This window comes from Elgaria multicarinata, chromosome 11 (genome assembly GCF_023053635.1).
Source record: "Elgaria multicarinata webbii isolate HBS135686 ecotype San Diego chromosome 11, rElgMul1.1.pri, whole genome shotgun sequence".
NCBI lineage: Eukaryota > Metazoa > Chordata > Lepidosauria > Squamata > Anguidae > Elgaria > Elgaria multicarinata.
The window spans coordinates 1,315,716-1,333,786 of record NC_086181.1 but is presented as its reverse complement, the minus strand read 5'-3'; the positions used below and the strand labels follow the sequence as shown (position 1 = coordinate 1,333,786).

The 18,071-nt window shown below is 41.7% G+C and overlaps 1 protein-coding gene across 1 annotated transcript in view; it reads right to left on the bottom strand.

Moving 5' to 3' along the window:
* WNT3 (Wnt family member 3) overlaps positions 1–11,013 on the bottom strand; it is a 78,205-nt gene extending 67,192 nt beyond the window's left edge. Inside the window, exon 1 of the mRNA XM_063138469.1 lies at positions 10,862–11,013. Coding sequence (XP_062994539.1) covers positions 10,862–10,941 — 80 coding nt within the window. The 5' untranslated portion in view covers positions 10,942–11,013. The remainder of the gene's footprint in view (positions 1–10,861) is intronic.
* Between the last annotated feature and the right edge of the window lie 7,058 nt (positions 11,014–18,071).

Genomic DNA, 18,071 nt, shown 5'->3' with positions numbered 1-18,071 from the left:
AATAAAAATAATCTATGCCACTCAAATGACGTAGCTGACCTGCCATTAGATAACCAATATAAAAATGTTTACAAAATGATCTATTATAACACAATGAGGTAGTTGTGTTTTTCTTTTTTGTTTATGACTGTTATATATCTTGTTGATTGCAAAGTATTGTCTTGTCCCAGAACTGTTCTGTTCCAGCAAGATAATATAGGAGTGGCATAACGTGGCTTGGCTTAACGTGTTTGAGTGTGCCTGGATCTCCTAGGTTTTGAAAGCATCTTTCTGGAGAGCACCTGCTAGTTGCATGTTCTGCAAGGCCAGCTTCTGGTGAGTGCATAGTTGTCCTTGACAGGAGGGGCTTGCACTTGCTAGAGTAAAATGAACAAATGTGAAGAGTGTATTTTGTTCCATGGCTAATGTTTGCAGGGTAATAGTATTTTATACTCTTTCTGAATGCTAGTTTGCTAGTTTGTTGTACTAGATTTTTCTGCACTTGCCAACCGCTTCAATTGTTCAGTGGTAGCTCTATGCTGATATATTGAATGTCTCACTTGTTCTTTATTTCAGTGATTTTTTTTTAACTTTAAGATGTTATGTAGAACAGGTTTGTCTTAATTGTGTGCTGTAAAATCAGACATGTGACTAAGGCTATGTTCAGGTGGGCACGCCCCCTTGTGGCTTGACATGGCCCCCTGGGAGCCAGCCATGTTGGTGGGCATGGGGCAGCCATGTTGTCCTCCTTTTTGGTTTCCAAAATATGGTCACCCTATTTCACTCAAATGGGCTCGGCACAATGTGTCCAAATCCGACAGCTGTGTAAGTTTGCTTGAAGGAAGCTGTATTAAACTAAGGGCTATTCTAACCCGTTAAGCTGTGTCTGTTCTCCACTAATAAAAACAAATAAGACACTTCAAAATTGCCTTGCTGTAGCAACCTCTGTTTTTCTGTTTTCTTCTCCTTTCCTTTTATATTTTCATTTTGGAGTACTTTAACTCCCTCCCTTGTTGTGGCACAAAGAAAGAAGGGGTGGGGTGGGGGACAGGTTTAAACATTTTTCAGGAGTCTTGTCATCTTTTATCAGATCAGCCTGGAGCTTTTATGTCAGGAGCTCACCAGGCTGTGTTTAGTTCTCTTTACTGTACTTCAGCAGTTCACATTCCACAAAGTTCAGTCAACTCGCTTGCACCTTCCAGCTGAACATAATTTTGGATTCCTATGCAGAAATCTGTATCCGAACAAAAATAATAATAACCTGGATTTTATAAACTGATATTTTGGTTAGTTAATTTCTGCTTTCTAAACTTTTTAAAGTCCTTCTGTAAATTTTTATATCTATACATTATAACAAGAGCAGTCAAATATACAAAACAAGCACAAATAAACCTACACAAGACATCCGGAGCTACACAGTGAGCCAAGGTTCAAAAATAGTTCCTGTAGTGCAAATAACTGTATGACCTGGTTTACATAATCAAAACAGCCCACCGTGGCTTATTTAAGTCACAGTAGATTGTGGCACATGCCTGGCCAGTATGTGTTGGGCAGGATTTGAATTTTCAATGCCTGGTCACAGTTTGTTGTGTTGTGTGAACCCAGACAGTAGGGGTTGTGTGAGGGTTATACAATTCTTGCATAGCCCATCATCTGTCATTAGGTTATGCATACGTAGTTTAAACCTCACACAATCCCCACCGCATAGATTCACACAACACAACAAGCTCTGTCCAGGTGTTGAATAAGCTATTCATTCATGCAAACTGGCCCAATAACTCACACAAATAAGCAAAGTCATACGCTGCATGGGGAAATACTCATTCGCCTGCTGTGAACAGCTGACTTGAGCTGGGCTGGGATAGGGGGAGATCCTTCCTTAACCCAACTATGAGGTCAATTGGACTCTTGAGAATGAGAAAAATTCAGCTACAGCATCATCCAACCTGAAACACATTTGGCTGCATGACATAGGAACAGGATACTTGAATGACCACCCATCTCTGTATGTATGTATCCCATACATCATGATTTTTAAATGAAAGATTTCAGTAGGTGCCCCCATTGCTGGAGGTGAGGCAAGTGGCTACAAATTTTGGAATAAACTTCCCAGAGATGTTCACCTGGTGTCTACTTTGTTGTCCTTCCAGCACCAGCCTTTTAGTTCTTGTGTTTTATAATCATTTTGATCTGTTTTATTTGTGCAGTAATTGTTTCATATCTTCTTTTTATGTAAGTTGCCTTGGGACTTTGTATTGAAGAGCAGTATAACACTTATTTACTATAAATAATATAAATACATAACATCTGATCTCTGATTCCTCATCCTTCTTTACTCTACTGCAGCCTTCTCCAACTTGGTGGCCTCCAGATATTTTGGACTACAACTTGCATCATCCTTGACCATTGGTCAAGCTGGCAGGACCTGATAGGAGTTTCAGTCCAAGACATCTGGAAGGCACCAGGTTGGTGGAAAGCTGCACTACTGGATCATGATAGAGGCACCAGAATAGAAATCATACAGTGTCCTTCATAAAAGCCTGGGGAAATTCTTTGCCCTGAACACTCTTCCAGGATATTCCAGGTTTAATATTTAAAAACCTCCCGGCTGCCAGCCTAAATTGGATATCCGAAATTAAAGAAGAAAGTACACATCTTGGGGGAGGGGGGATGTTCAGTAATGTGAGGCATGACCATGACTACTCCATCATGAAAGCAAGCTGGCTAAAGATGCTAACAAAGTGGGGCATCTCACAGGCAAAACTTCTCTTGTGGACAACTGTGCCAGATAGAAATGTCATGTACGAACTAGGAATGTTTGTCACTTTGTGTTCAGAGAAAATAACTGAGCAGCAGAACTTCTTCAATCAAGGCTTGTGATGTTATTTTGTCTGCAATTTACCTAAGTGGGCCCCCCAGATGATAAACTGTTTAAAAGAATTTATTCTCTTTTGTTTATATAAACACACACACACACACACACACACACACACACACACACACACACGGATATCCCTGAACATAGTGAATACTGACATTTACTGACATTTCTTAAAATTTCCTAAGGTGGCCCAGGTAGAATTTCAGGAATGTTTATGTCATGGGCCTTTTTTTGTTTGTTAACAGCTGACCATAATACATTTCTTTTCCAGGTAAACTAAGGAATGGAGGATATTTGAAAATTTACTAGAGAGCCAGTGTGGTGTAGTGGCTAAGTTGTTGTGGTTAAGTGGCTAAGACTGGGAGTTGGGAGATCCAGGTTCTAGTCCATGGCCACGGAAACCCTCTGGGTGACTTTGGGCCAGTCAACCTACCTCACAAGGTTGTTGTTGTGAGGATAACATGGAGAGGAGGAGGATTATGTATGCTGCCTTGGGTTCCTTGGAGGAAAAAAGGCAGGATATAAATGGAATAAATAAAATAAATAAATAAATTGAAAATTTACTGAATGCAACTGAGGTCGATTCAACAAAAAATGATGTTTCACATATATAGGACACCGGAGAGTCTTATTAAGAAGAAGCTGGCTAGCTCTGCCAGATGCTGGTGATGTATAAATGAGGGCAATGACTCATTGAAGCATATGATATGGGCATGTCCTGTAGTGGCTTGTTTTTGATTGGAAGTCATTGCTCATTATACATTTTGTTCTTGAAAATCTGTGATAATACTGGATGTCCAATGTGCTTTTAAAGTAAATCCCTGTGATGTGGGGATAAATAGATGGGCAGCAAAAAGTACATCTTGAAAGCCATTACAGCTGCAAAGAGACTTCTGTGGATAAACACCCACCAGCTATCATCTAGTGATCATATGTCTCCTGCTACATTTGAATGAATGAATAATGAATATATTTTATTACGGTCATCTTCTACTGATGCCAATTTTGTATGGATGCTTATTCAGATACATGGACTTCAGATATATTAACAATATATATATATATATATATATATATATATATATATGGCATGTGCTCCGCTCCGATTAGGAGCGGAGAAGCAGTAGCGGATTGGCCTGCTCCGCCTTACCCAGAGGCGGAGTAGAAATGGGCCGCGGACCCCTAGAAGCAAGGCGAAGAGAAGCGACCATTTTTCAGAGCTCCTAGTTCAGGCGGAGCGCTCCGGTCGCCATCTTGAAAACATTTCGCCATAGGATTGCATTGCGGGAAATAATCGCGGATAACTAGGTTGTTTTTGAAGCTATCATTCTGGAAATTCTTGTGCACAGAGAGTCGTGGATGGGGGTCATTTTGAGACTACTCTCACCTCTCTGCGTCGTGAGGGTCGCGTGCTATATTTTTTAAAAAATCGGGTCAACAAACAGGGACAGCGCGGCTCAAACGGTGGTTTTCGGCTTTTCGCCCATAGGATTGCATTGCAGGAAAGAATCGGGGATAACTGGGTTGATTTTTAAGCTATCGTTCTGAAAATTCTTGTGCACAGAGAGTTGTGGATGGGGGTCATTTTGAGACTACTCTCACCTCTCTGCGTGGTGCGGGTCGCGCGCTAGAATTTTTTAAAAAATCAGCGGGAAAAATACCTTTTTCAAAGGGCTGAGGGGCAGAGTCAGCTCCCGGTCATGATCACATGATCCCAAAGTTAGAGGAGGGCATAGGCAAAACGGGTAACTTGGGATTCTGGGAAACTTCTCTTTCTTAATCTGAACGGACTTTTCCCAGTGTTTTTTAACACAGTAGCCCCACCAAATGCACAAACACAACCTGAAATCATATTCTAAGCCAAGAATAAGAGAGCACTGCTACCCACCCTAACTTTGGGGAACAACTGAAAAGATGTGGTGCAAGGGGATGAGCTCCCCTAGGGCATCTCATCATGGACGTGCCCCCACTCTCTCCTGTACTGGAAGGCCATCAGAGCCTTCCAAAGAGAGTAAAACGGTGGAGTAATGCCTATCATGAGTCGAAGTGAGCGTTTACTTCTCAGAGCTCTTGGTGAAGCAATGGCTTTCTTGAGCTGAACTGGCAGCTGCTTCCCTCTCCCCCGGGCACATCCCCCTATTACTGGTAAAAGACAGATATAGCCTTTTTTAAAAAGTTCTTCTTGTTGTTTATTCAGCAACATTGCTGCTTTTAATTCCACCCCACCTTCGTTTATTTATTTATTTATTTATTCCATTTTATATGCATTACTGGCTTATCCTTGGCTCACTTCCTTATGCCTCCAGAAATGTCTGCTGCCTGCCTGCCTGCCTTCCCTCTCTCCTCCCCTGCCCGCCTTGCAGGGATGTTGTGTGTGTCTGGCTTTGACTCAGGGGAGAAGTCCTTCCTGTGCTCAAGTTCCAAATTCATTTTTCAAGTGTGGAAGAAGATTCATATAGGTTGATCTCTACTCCCCAATTCATGGCATGTTGGGATTTCCTTTGAAATGGCCCCATTGAGAGGTCTGCAGGTTTAAGCCCTGCCAAAAAACAGGGGATGATGGGACTGCCTTGAGTCTCAGCGTGTGGCGTATGTATCCCTGGATAAGCTGTCATGGTGGTGAGTTTGAGGTTTTTTTTTAACGTGCAAATTGACGGAGCTATTGGAAAGGGGTGTGAATGGGTGTTGGATTTTCATAAATTCCCCAAAAATCAGGGGATGATGGGACTGCCTTGAGTCTCGGCATGCATATGTATCCCTGGATAAGCTGTCATGGTGGCGAGTTCGAGGTTTCTAACGTGCAAATTGACGGAGCTATGGAAAGGGGTGTGAATGGGGTGCCCGATTTTCAAAAATTCCCCCAAAATCAGGGGATGATGGGATTGCCTTGAAACTTGGCGTCCATGTGGACACATAGATAAGCTATCATGGTGCCAAGTTTGAGGTTTCTAACGTGCAAATTGACGGAGCTATCGAAAGGGGTCTGAATGGGGTGCCCGATTTTCAAAAATTCCCCAAAAATCAGGGGATGATGGGATTGCCTTGAAACTTGGCGTCCATGTGGACACATGGATAAGCTATCATGGTGCCAAGTTTGAGGTTTCTAACGTGCAAATTGACGGAGCTATGGAAAGGGGTCTGAATGGGGTGCCCGATTTTCAAAAATTCCCCAAAAATCAGGGGATGATGGGATTGGCTTGAAACCTGGCATGCGTGTGTATACCCCCATGAGGTGTCATGGTGCCAAACGTGAGGTTTCTAACTTGAACAGAAAAAAGTTGTTTACTTTTTTAGCTTTCAATGCAACCCTATGGGGAAAAAAACGGAGCTCCGATCCGGATCCGGAGTTCCGAGCGGAGCGGAGCGGAAGTGGGCGGAGCGGGGGTGGGGCGAAGCGGCCTGCTCCAAAAATCACGGATCTGCAAGTGAAGCGGAGCGGGGGGTCCGTGCACACCCCTAATATATATATATATATATATATATATATATATATATATATATATATATATATATTTGACTTATATATTTGAAATAGAATTGTAAAATCCTTCTTTCCCTCTCCCCTTTTCTTTCATTTTTATTAAGAGTGATGTAAATAATTACTGTGTAAGGATAGGGGGATCTACACTACTGCTTTAAAGCGCTTTAAAGCACTTTATAACAGTTTTGAGAACTGTTTGGGCCCAGGACACACTGCATATACAGTTTTCAAAATGTTTCCAAAGTGCTTTAAAGCGCTTTAAAAGCAGTAGTGTAGATCCCCCCTTGTTTCTTCTTCTGGTTTGTGCCTCCCCCATTATTGTTGTTGTTGTTGTTGTTGTTGTTCTATTTTCAAATAAATTAACAACAACAACAACAACAACAACAACAACAACAACAACTTAGGTCTTGCATGTGGAAACACTCTTTGATTCAGGCTTGCCATTTGTCTCAGAACAGCTCTCATGCTCACCTTCCTTCCTGAACCTGAGATGGTCATCATCTCCCACCCACAGGACAAAGTTTTGACCTCTAAATCCTGTTTGACCCAGACATGGGTCACATATTTGGTTGCACTGACATTTTACTCTTCTCATTGGGCTGGTTCTGTTAGTGATAGGATATGAATATGATAATACTCCAAACTCATCCCTCACTGACCTTTTGCATCATGGTACTACTAAATGAGCACAAGCCTTCTTTCTTAATCCTGTTTCAAAAATGTTTGAAGATTATTGGAGGAATGTACCTTAAGAGGATACATGCCATTTTGCCCTCTTTGCTCAAGTTCTCCAGAATATGGGCTGGGTATGGTCACAGAATTTAAGGTATTTAATACATAATGATGGCAGCAGTAAGAAGTTTGTTCTTGATCTAGCAATCAGCTTTTGCAGAGCTGATCTTGCCACCCTGACTGCTTTCTTATCAGCTATAATAGCAGAGTTAATCTGCAAAGCCATTTACAGGCTTGACTGGGTAGCTCTTGCAACAATTCTGTTGCAATCATTTCCTCCTTTACACATCAGGAACCTCTGATGAAACTAGTGTGCATGAGCACATACACTGAATTCACGTCAGAAAAGCATTGTGGACAATTGAGATATCCTAGATCCAAGACCAGCTCTCTTTCAAGTGGATCACTGATTGCCAACCTCTTTGACAACTGAATTAGTAAATGAACTCCCGCTAATACATCAGATGTTTTAATTGAAACTGATCAGGATAAAGTGATAAGACAGTAGTGAGAGAAGTGATTCCTTATAGAAGGGACAAGTAAAGCAGGAAGGCCATATTGGAAAGCAAAACTAGAGCTATTTTGTCTGTCTTGCTCACTCACTGGTGTTCTTTAGCCTTTCACCAACCCAACCGCTTCCCTTGTGTATACATCGCCACCTAGCTCCAACTGACAGTTCCCTGAAATTGCAGATTCTGGCCTTAACCATTGGCCAGAGAACCAAGAACCGCTGGAGGCTGCATCCCCTGTCTCCAAGGAAGAAGATCATGGCAAGGAGAAGACCTCCTTGTCCTAATACTTCTGCCAGAAAGGGAGCAGCGTCAGGAAGCTTGTTTCACTCTTCTCTGCCAGAAAGAACAGCTATAAGAACTTTGAAACTAAGAACTAGTGCTTGAGTTTTGCTTTTTTCTGCCTCCCTCCCAATATATTTTCCTTTTGTATTGTGCCTTTTAGATTGGAAGCCTGAGGGCAGGGCCTGTCTTAATATTAATCTTTGTAAGCCACTCTGGGAGCCTTTTTAGGGCAAAAATGTTATAAATAAAGAAATGAATAAAAATGTGCAAACATCCCTGTTCTTTCCTACCTTCTCATTCATTGTTACTGCAGCCTTGATCGAAGCATCACACCCCAAGAAGACATATTCTGGACAGTACCACCCACCCCTCAAACCTGACTTTGTGGCTGGAATAAACTGCACACTATAAATCAACATGTCCAAATATGGCCTGATAACCAGCACTGCATTCTCAGCACAGACTGGTTAAACTGGAGAAGTGGGGAGGTGTTTTTTTGAAGTGTTGAGGTATAACTGCCCAGATTTTAAAATGCATTAGTAGATTGCATCTTCCCACTTCCTCATTTGTATGTCCTCCAGGGGACATCTCCATGTTCCATGCTGAAATAAAGGTGATAAAACTAAGCCATGTGTTTAAATACTTGGATGTATTTGCATTCTTTCATGTAACTTTGTTTGATCTTTGATAAACCAACGAACAGTGAAGAGATTTGAATTGCTATGTATTAAGGCTAAAGTCGATCTATCCATCCTATTTTTAGGCTGTCTTAATTTTCTTGTGATTTAGAAATTCAGCTCTTAATAGCCAGTGAATAATAGAAGGTAAAGGAACAAACAGTTCATATCAACTGCAAAAAATAAATTGGTCTGGAAGGGGAGTAAATGATCAGGAAGAAGAAGACATCCAGCAAGAGTAATGGAAGAAGATGTATCTGGACATGTATACACCAGCCCCCAGGTCACAACAAATGATGCTTTGGTTTAGCAACACATTAATGCATTCAAATGGGCACTTACCTTTAAATGACCAGCAGAACATAGGGGTTAGTCTTGGTACAAAATACCATTATTATAGTATTTGTCCCTTACATTAGAAAGCACAGTTGTACAATCAGAGAGCTCAATTCAGATGGAGATATATAGTTTCTCTGTACAGGAGTTTCTGAGCCTTTAAAAATCCTTCCCGGAGCCCTAGTTTTCTTCTCGTAAAATATGTTGGGTGCAAACCCTGGTGAATTATATGCATTAGGTTGTCTAAGTTCTTGGATCCAGTGATTTAATCCTTTGTTTGCTATGAGGTCACTCAAGATAACCATGGATTTTCTTTGGTTGGATTTGGGGGGGGCAGTTTTGGGGTGACTAAATGGAAAGGAGGGAATAAAGCTCAAAATGGCTTAATTAATCACAGTTTAGAGGCCTGTTTGGGTTCAAAAGCCCAATTGGAGTCCAAAACAGTCATGTTTGGTAATCAAATTTAGTCCTCTCAATTAGCTCTCACTAGTAATTTTGCCACTTTTAACAAAGCTTCTAATTCTAATGATTAGAGGTCACCTGTTTGTAGCATCTCCCAATAAATGTTGCAGGAAGTTGGCTTGATCAAACCTGGAGCTAAAAGAGATCTGATTAATCTAAACGAAGGGATCTTGAATTGGAGAATTATCTGATTAATCTAAATGATGGGATCTTGAACATATGACCCATGCCCCTCTGGAAAGGAAAATAAACTTATTTTGTTGTGAATTAAGTCTCATTTTGTTGTGAATTACCATACAATACATAGTAAAATATTGCCAGATGTGCTAAATGTTCATTCTTCATTTTTTTTTGATATTTACTAGGGAGCTAAAGCAGAGGTTTACAATAAATATCATTCTTCAAAATATTGTTGCTTTTTAGCTTATTTCCACAGTCCGATTCAGCTCATTTCTTTGTTGTGTCAGCTTAGAAAGGGCTTAGGGAATGAATAATATAGAAAAGAATCCTGGAAATAGAAGAGGCATAATTTTAGGTGTTATTGGGGTTAACTCTGCTACTAATTCCACTAGGTTTAGCATTTTCTTCCACATGCATTTCTAAGAGAAAGCTTAATTTATCAGAAAAGAAATTGATTAAGATATTCCATTATTAAATGCTGTCATCTTTTAACTAAGCTGAGACTTGGATTTGCTATAAATCTCAACACGTGCATACCTTACAATGCGAGATGAATCTTTGGCAAAAATTTCCTTAGCTTTTATCTGTTATGTTTGTTTGAATGGAGACTACGAACTAGAATGCATTGGTAGTAAATATATATATATATATATATATATATATATATATATATATTCCTTTTTGATGTGTGCAAGGAACCAAAATCCCACATTTTTGTTATTATTAAAAAAAATTAGAACATTTGTCTTGCTTGTTTTCATTAATATTTTTTCTGTAGCTGGTGAATATATATATATATATATATATATATATATATAATGTAACATTCCACCCCCACGCCCCCAAATGCACACTCTCCCATCAAGAAGAGAGTGAAGGATGGCCATGTTATTTAAAGTGAAATAGCACGTCTGACAAATGTGCTTTTAGATAGTATTGTCAGTATACTATTGTGATGTGAAACAAAATACTTAATAACAATGTATCTGAATTATAATTTTCCCATTGAAAACTTCTGAGATTCCATCCTTTTATTCAACTGCTTTACAATGTTGTTGTTCACTGTTTAAAAATTACAATTCAAGATGTTATTTTGAAACCCTTAATGGGTGAGGCTGGGCAAACAACAACAAAAATCTATTAAGTATCACCCATCCGAAATAAAAATGCAACATCATCAGTTTCAAATTTTGCATTAATTCTAAAAAAAAAAGGGGGGGGGAGATGAAACATGTGAATCAAAGCAAAGCACTAAGAGAGAATATGAACACAGAGGAATATAATGCAAATAAAGAAATAGGTTGCCAAAAGTTTGAGATGAAGGGAAAATAAATCTTACCACCAAATGGGGTAACCAGCTAAGACCTTTACGTCACTGATGAGAAAAGCTAAAATTAATCCGAGCAGGTGGTAATCCATTAGTCCAGGCGTGGTGCTGAGGAGAAGACCACTCTCCACGAAGTTTGCAGAAAAACATTTAAGGAAAAAAAGTTAAAATAAAATAAAACCCAGGCCCTTTTTATTCCCTTCCCCCATGTGTGCACACACTCAGAATAGCCCCAGAAAGTCTCCTGAAGTGGAAAATGACTTTATGTCTTGTCAGAAATGCACCTCACTGAACCTTTTCCCCCACCGACCCACCCCCGACGATCTACCCACAGCTTCTATTAAAAACTGCTGGGCTTTAGGGATGTCAGGAGACAGCCAATCAGATTGCATGGCCTAAGGTAAGGGATGAGCCTATAGTTCAAAGCTGTCAATCATTCTAACATCTCTCCCCCCAACCACCCCCACTCCGCTCCTGCAACTTTATTCCTAGTGTTTGCTAGAGAAGGGAACAGACAAACCCTGAAAGAAAGTTTTCCAGCCTAACATGATTTCTTTAAAAAAGAAAAGAAAAGAAAAAGAAACAACTCCAAGGGATGTACAGCGCATGGCCCATCTGGCGTTACACGATAGGCATGGGGGTGGGGTGGGATGGGGTTCCTGTGCAGAATCTCATTTCTGTACAGGGAAGTGTCTAGATGCGTCTTCCTTGGATGGCAGAAGCAAAACTTGAAGTCACTGTAGTTTCGGATGTGTGTGCGAGCATAAAGGCACTTGCTTTTCTATTTAGATGTGCTTTCTGCCCTAAATCAAGGGCTGGGGTCAGTTGAAAATTTAGCCTTCCCTCACATTCTTTTCATAATTCTTTGGGTTACGTTGAGTTTGAGAGTAGCAGCCAGTTGATGATGGGCACGCGCACGGGGGGGGGGGGCATTCTTCTCCCCTTTCCTCGATAGGATCTTGAAGGTTTAACTACACCTCCTAGGGAATGGATGCCGACTGCTGCCACATCCGAGGACAAGGGGTTGGCTGGCATGGAATTGTGTGTTTGTGTATTAATTATTATTATTGCATTTTTATACCGCCCAATAGCCGAATGCAGGAAGAAGAGAGCCATTTTTAACTGGATGTTCATTCTAGCTAGCCAATGCAGGATTCATATTTAAATGACGTAAGCAGGAAAGGTCCAAACCAACAGACAAGAGTCATTTTAATGGTACAAACACAGACCTGCACTGTACACTCAGTGGGAGGTGTTCTGTGTAATTACAATGAATGAAGCAGTACAGTGCGGGAATCAACTAAGGTTATATGGACTGTACCACTTCAGATTGGAGGTGGGGGGGGGGTAGAATGTGCCCCCACTTAAGCAACACCTCCTTGGCTGCAGTAAACAAGCATATCAAGTGAGAGATGTTCTCTCTGACATACTAGCTAATTTATTACATGCAGGGAGGGTTGTTGCTGTTTTAAACCAATTGCCTAGGGAGGTTGTGGGCTCTCCCACACAAGAGGCAGCTGGACAACAATCTGTCAGGGATGCTTATAGGCCTCTTCCAACTACTATTCTATGGGCTCATCTACACCAAGCAGACTATTCCACTATGAAAGCGGAATATAAAACACAGGAGCCACACTACTGCTTTATAGCACTATGGAAGTGCACTGCAGGATCAACACTACTGCTTTACAGTGGTCCTGAAGCACACTGACAACTGTTGGGGCCCAGGACACATCTACACCAAGCAGGATATAACACTATGAAAGTGGTATATGTGTGTCATGGGCCCCAACAGTTGGAGTAGTGTGGCTCCTGCCTTTTATATACCGCTTTCATACCACTTTCATAGCAGAATATCCTGCTTGGTGTAGATGAGTCCTATGATTCTAAACAAGAGGGAACATTCAAAAATACAACTCCTGCACCCACTTTCTGAAGTTGTAAAGTCTAAAATTGTGCACCCTTGGACAACTGCTTCCTTCTGCATGATATATAAAATTGTGTCTAATCGTAGTGGTTGAAGCATAAATCGAAGCCAAGGCACCTCATGGCCATGACAGAAATTAATCCCAGAAACCCCAGGCACATTCTGGCTACCTGGGATATACACTGACATATGCACCTGCTCACACATCACATTGGAAATCAAGTGCTTTGCTAAACTTCCCAGAAGTTCAGTGAAGTTCAGTGGAAGGGCACACAACCTTGGTTGCTGCAGCTCCACTGTGGAAGCCTTCCCTGAAGAAGCCTGCCTGGCTCAGTCCCTGCTTGCTTTCTGGCACATGGCCCAAACCTGACTTTATAGGAGGCCTTTGGAGAATGCTTTGATCTGATTGTGATCGAAGTGCTTTCAGATGAGTCATTTATTTGGGGCAGATCATTTTATTCTTAATTGGTTGGGTATTCTCTTTTTATTGTTCTTTCATATTTGTTTTTAGCAGTTTTGAATATCAAAACTGATGAAAAAGAAGGATATAAATCATTTCAGTAAATAAAATAAAAATATTAAGTTAAAAAAGTAAATTATATGTACACATTCCAAATATTATGCAGTGCAGGTTCAGAACATATGAAATAGCCCTTGGCAGATAGGGTTCCACTCATGACAAGGGCTTTGACAACTCACCAGCAGTAGCCATGTGTTTTTTATGTGAGGTCAGAGGGGCTCTGCCCTCCCATGCAGTTTTGGGTTTGTCTCACTTGCAAGAGTTATTGCTAACTATTTCTCCACAAGCATCATTCTGCAGCATGGCCATTGCTCTTAATTAATGCATGGGAATTTTGACCACAGCTAGCCTTAGGATCTCTATAGCCTACTAAGTGGTTTCCTGTGCTTGCTGGCTTTCTTTCTTTCTTTCTTTCTTTTTTTCTTTCCCCTAAGTCCCACCATTGCTAGGAGCAATGTCTTTGATCTCTTGCTCCTGCCATTGTAGTGGGACACAAAATGGACTGAACAAACTGTTTTTGAAGCTCTATGCAGTACCTGCATTTTATATGCAAGAATGTTTGTGACTAAAACATTTTCTGCACCAAAAAAGGGTATGGTCTCCTTTTTAGCCTTATGTGCATGTGCGATTGGTAAACACTCATTCTGTTTTGCCTTGTTTTTCTCTGCTAATTTCCTTTCTAGCAGGAGCCATCATTACTAAATAATCCCATCAGGTTACCGGCTTTCTCTTTCTGCCACCCAGTTCTCTCTCTGTCTCTGTCTCTGTCTCTGTCTCTGTCTCTCTCTTTCTCTCCTCTTTTTCTTCCTATCCAGGAGGTGCCATGGAAGGGAGAGGCCACTGTTCTCAAAGGTCTGAATATTATGTAGAGTACCTTTGAAACTAAACTGAGGGCTGCATGTTGAGCCTGGAGAAGAGAAGATTGAGGGGAGATGTGATAGCACTCTTCAAATACTTAAAAGGTTGTCACACAGAGGAAGGCCAGGATCTCTTCTTAATCCTCCCAGAGGGCAGGACACGGAATAATGGACTCAAGTTAAAGGAAGCCAGATTCCAGCTGGACATCAGGAAAAACTTCCTGACTGTTAGAGCAGTACGATAATGGAATCAGTGACCTAGGGAGGTTGTGGGCTCTCCCGCATTAGAGGCCTTCAAGAGGCAGCTGGACAACCCTCTGTCAGGGATGCTTTAGGGTGGATTCCTGCATTGAGCAGGGGGTTGGACTCGATGGCCTTGTAGGCCCCTTCCAACTCTGCTATTCTATGATTCTATGATTCTATGAAATTAGAAGAGTTGCAGGTTGCTCAACCTGCCATAGTGGGATCTGAATGGAAGGGGTTTGTGGGTGAGCAGATGGTTTTAGCTCACTGTGAGGGATTACATGACCCTTCATACTTGCTTACAGCACTCTTGGATTATATGGCTGTTCACCCAAGGTCACTGAATAAGTTTCATGACAGAGCAGAGGTTTGAAATCTGATATCCCACATGCATGGTTTTCCCCCAGTGGTAAAGAACCCAGTGCCCTCCATATCTTTTGGACTACAACTCCCATCAGATCCATGGCTAGAGATTATAGGAGTTGTAGTTCAAAACATCTGGAGGGCACTAGGGGCCTACCAAAAAGACATTAGAGGATGTGTACAAACCATGTAGCATCTTGGGTGGGAAGAAGTAACCTCATCATTTTAAGCTTCATAATATTGCTTGATGTTAACACTGAAATGAATTCTTTGTCTTGAGCTATTGCAAGAAGACCTGGGACCATCTACTATTGGATGTGCACATATCACTGATTCCCCAGCTCAACAGCTTTTAGTTTGGCCACTCTGTTGTGTTAAAAAATTGGGTTAAAGTGTAGTAAGAGGGAAGATTCACTTTCTTCCATTCTTTCTTATAGGAACATAGGAAACTATGTTCCTATATGGCCTTATACCATTGGTCCCTCTAGCTCTATGCTATGTCTATGCTATGTTGCTGACAATAGTATCAACCCATCTCTCTCCCTCCATCGGCTGAGTTCTTTAAGTTATCTCAGGCTGAATATTGGGATGGAGAATGTTTTCATCTTCAAGGTGACTGATGAGTCTACATGCAGGAGGGGGAGCATGAACGACAGTTCCAATGATAATCCCATGGCGGGTACCAATGAGAGAAGGAATTGGTATTCTGAAGAGGAACTGGGTATTCTAATACATGTACATTAGCAATATTGGTCTAGTCTAGGTGTAGGAAATGCGGAGCCCACAGGCCCCAGTGTGGCTGGACACCTTTTTTTGGTGCCCACCAAGGTTCGCTGCCCTTTCCACTTTTTTGTAATTAACTAATTTTCTTACCAGCAGCTGGGACTGACTACTTCAAACCAAAGTGAAGGCCTGCAGCCACTTCCATCTTCACTTCCCATGAATGCCTCTGGGCTACTGGTAGGGCTCAAAGACACTGGGCTGATTTGCACAACAGAGCTAGGCCATCCCGGGTTATTTAATCTACAAGGAGATGCACCCCGTGCCAATGTGTGTAGCCACCTTTGAATATGCAACTTCCAATTGGGGATTAAATAACCTTTGCATAACCCTTCTATTAATCAAGGGTTATGTGAGGGTTGATTAACCCCTGAATAACCCACAGTGGCCCATGATTATATATTCAAAACAGTGTCCACAAAGACCCAGCATGTGCCATGGCTCATTGTGACTAGTGAGATAACTAGTGAGATAGTTATCATGGGTTAAATAAGATGGTGGGTGGCTGCAAGACCATGCTTTCCTGTGCAGCGCACAGAAGAAGAGGGAAAAGCAAAAGAGACTCATGTGTGTGAGAGGGGAGGAGGGGTCGGCTGGCCCAGAATGGGAGAGAAAAAAGATTTGCTGTCAGGTTTGGTGCTAAAAACTGTGGGTTCAAAGTAATTGTTTTGTGTGTTAGGACTCAAACTCCCACCTCTGCCTTCTAGTAAGTCTTTTGGGCAGGTTACTTGTCTGTTGTGATTAGCCACACCTCTCAGGACAGCTGTTTGTTGTGGCACCCAGGAGAGCTTCTCAAAGTGCTACATTTGCCCACAGGCTCAAAAAGGTTCCCTACCCTGTCCTAGTCCTTACCTGCCCCCAGTGGAACAAAGGTGGTGTGTTAATTGAATTTGCACAGATCATTCCTCAATTAGCATTGATTCTCTCTTCCCTTTCTTGTCTCCCTTACTGTCAAAATTTAGATGATAAATTCCTACAGCAGGGATGGGTAACCTGGTGCCCTTCAGATGTTTTGGACTACAGCTCCCATTAGCCCCAGGCATTATGATCAATGGACAAGGATTATGGGAGATGTAGTCCAAAACATCTGAAGGACATAATTTTGCCTATCCCTGTCCTACAGGCAGTTTGCTGTGGCTTTTTAAAATGTTCTTTTTCCTTATGTTATTCTGTAAAGTGCTATGCATATTGATGGCGGTATGTCCATTCTATCAAGGTTCTTGGCAGGACAAATAACTCTCTGCAGGGCAGGATCTACACTACTGCTTTAAAGCACTTTATAACAGTTTTGACAACTGTTGGGTCCCAGGACACACTCCCTAAATAGTTGTCAAAACTGTTATAAAGCGCTTTAAAGCAGTAGTGTAGCTCCAGCCCAGGTATCAAGGGGAAGCTGACATCATCAGTTTATAAAACTGGAAATGGAGAGCACCTGTGGGATTCCAACCCTCCCCATTTCTAGTGGATCACTGTGGAATTTGGAATTGCTCCATAATGAAGGGGATTCATCATATGGGGAAATGGACTGATACTTTTGTCCCCTTGTCTTTAGACATTCAAGGAGGCTAGCTTTATCAATGGCAGCTAAATAAAACCTGCAGGTTCAGAGGCAGTATCCTGGATGTTGCCAGCAAATCAGAGGCCTGATGCCTGCACTGTGCCAGCTTCCCATCAGGGTGCCCACTGTTGGAAAGAGGATGCAGAGCTAAACTAGATGGATCATTGTGCGATCCAGCATATGCTTCTGTGTTATTTTGTTTAGAGCATCACTAGTCTGGTTCATACCTCCAGGGTGGGGGTTGTGATTGCCTCCCAATGGCCTGCAGAGCTCCTCATCCCACACAGCATGTCTGGGGTAAGAGGGTGGTTAAAGTTTGGGGAGTCACAGGCAAGGCTTCCTTATGTCGTGGAAGTCCCCAAAGATTTTGGGAAGTGCTGGAGGTGGAAGCGAGGAGGACTTTAAGCCAGGACTTCCTTTGTCACTTCTTTGCTTAACGTCAAACTAGCTTCCCAACTTTCACACACTCTTTTCCCCATGCCCTGTAGGAAAAGCATTGCCAAGGCTGCCCCCCTTCTTCAGCAATTAAAGATCTCAGCGCATCCTGTTTTCACACTCCGCACCCCAGTTATTTTATTCTCCCTCTCCCAATCCCAGTTAATAACACCTAACAACATAGGATCACTGCACCCATTCTTCCCAGGCAATTCCCAACAAAACAATCAACAACTTTGTAGGTAACCGCAGAAAATCCCAGCCCTGTCAGCCAATGTGATGAATTAATCAAAATGATTACAGATCCCTTATTTTTAAAGCTAAAGAGATGAAACTTGGCACCATGATAGCTCTTAAGTAGGGCTTTAGACATGCCAAGTTTCAATAAGTTCTCTTCATGAGTTGATTTTATACGAATTTTTTACTTCAAACTATTCACATGCATAAACACACACACACACACACACACACACCCCTCTGATTCTGCTTTAATTCACCCCTGTGCAGTTATGGAGGGAGCTTTTATCCTCCATAAATGT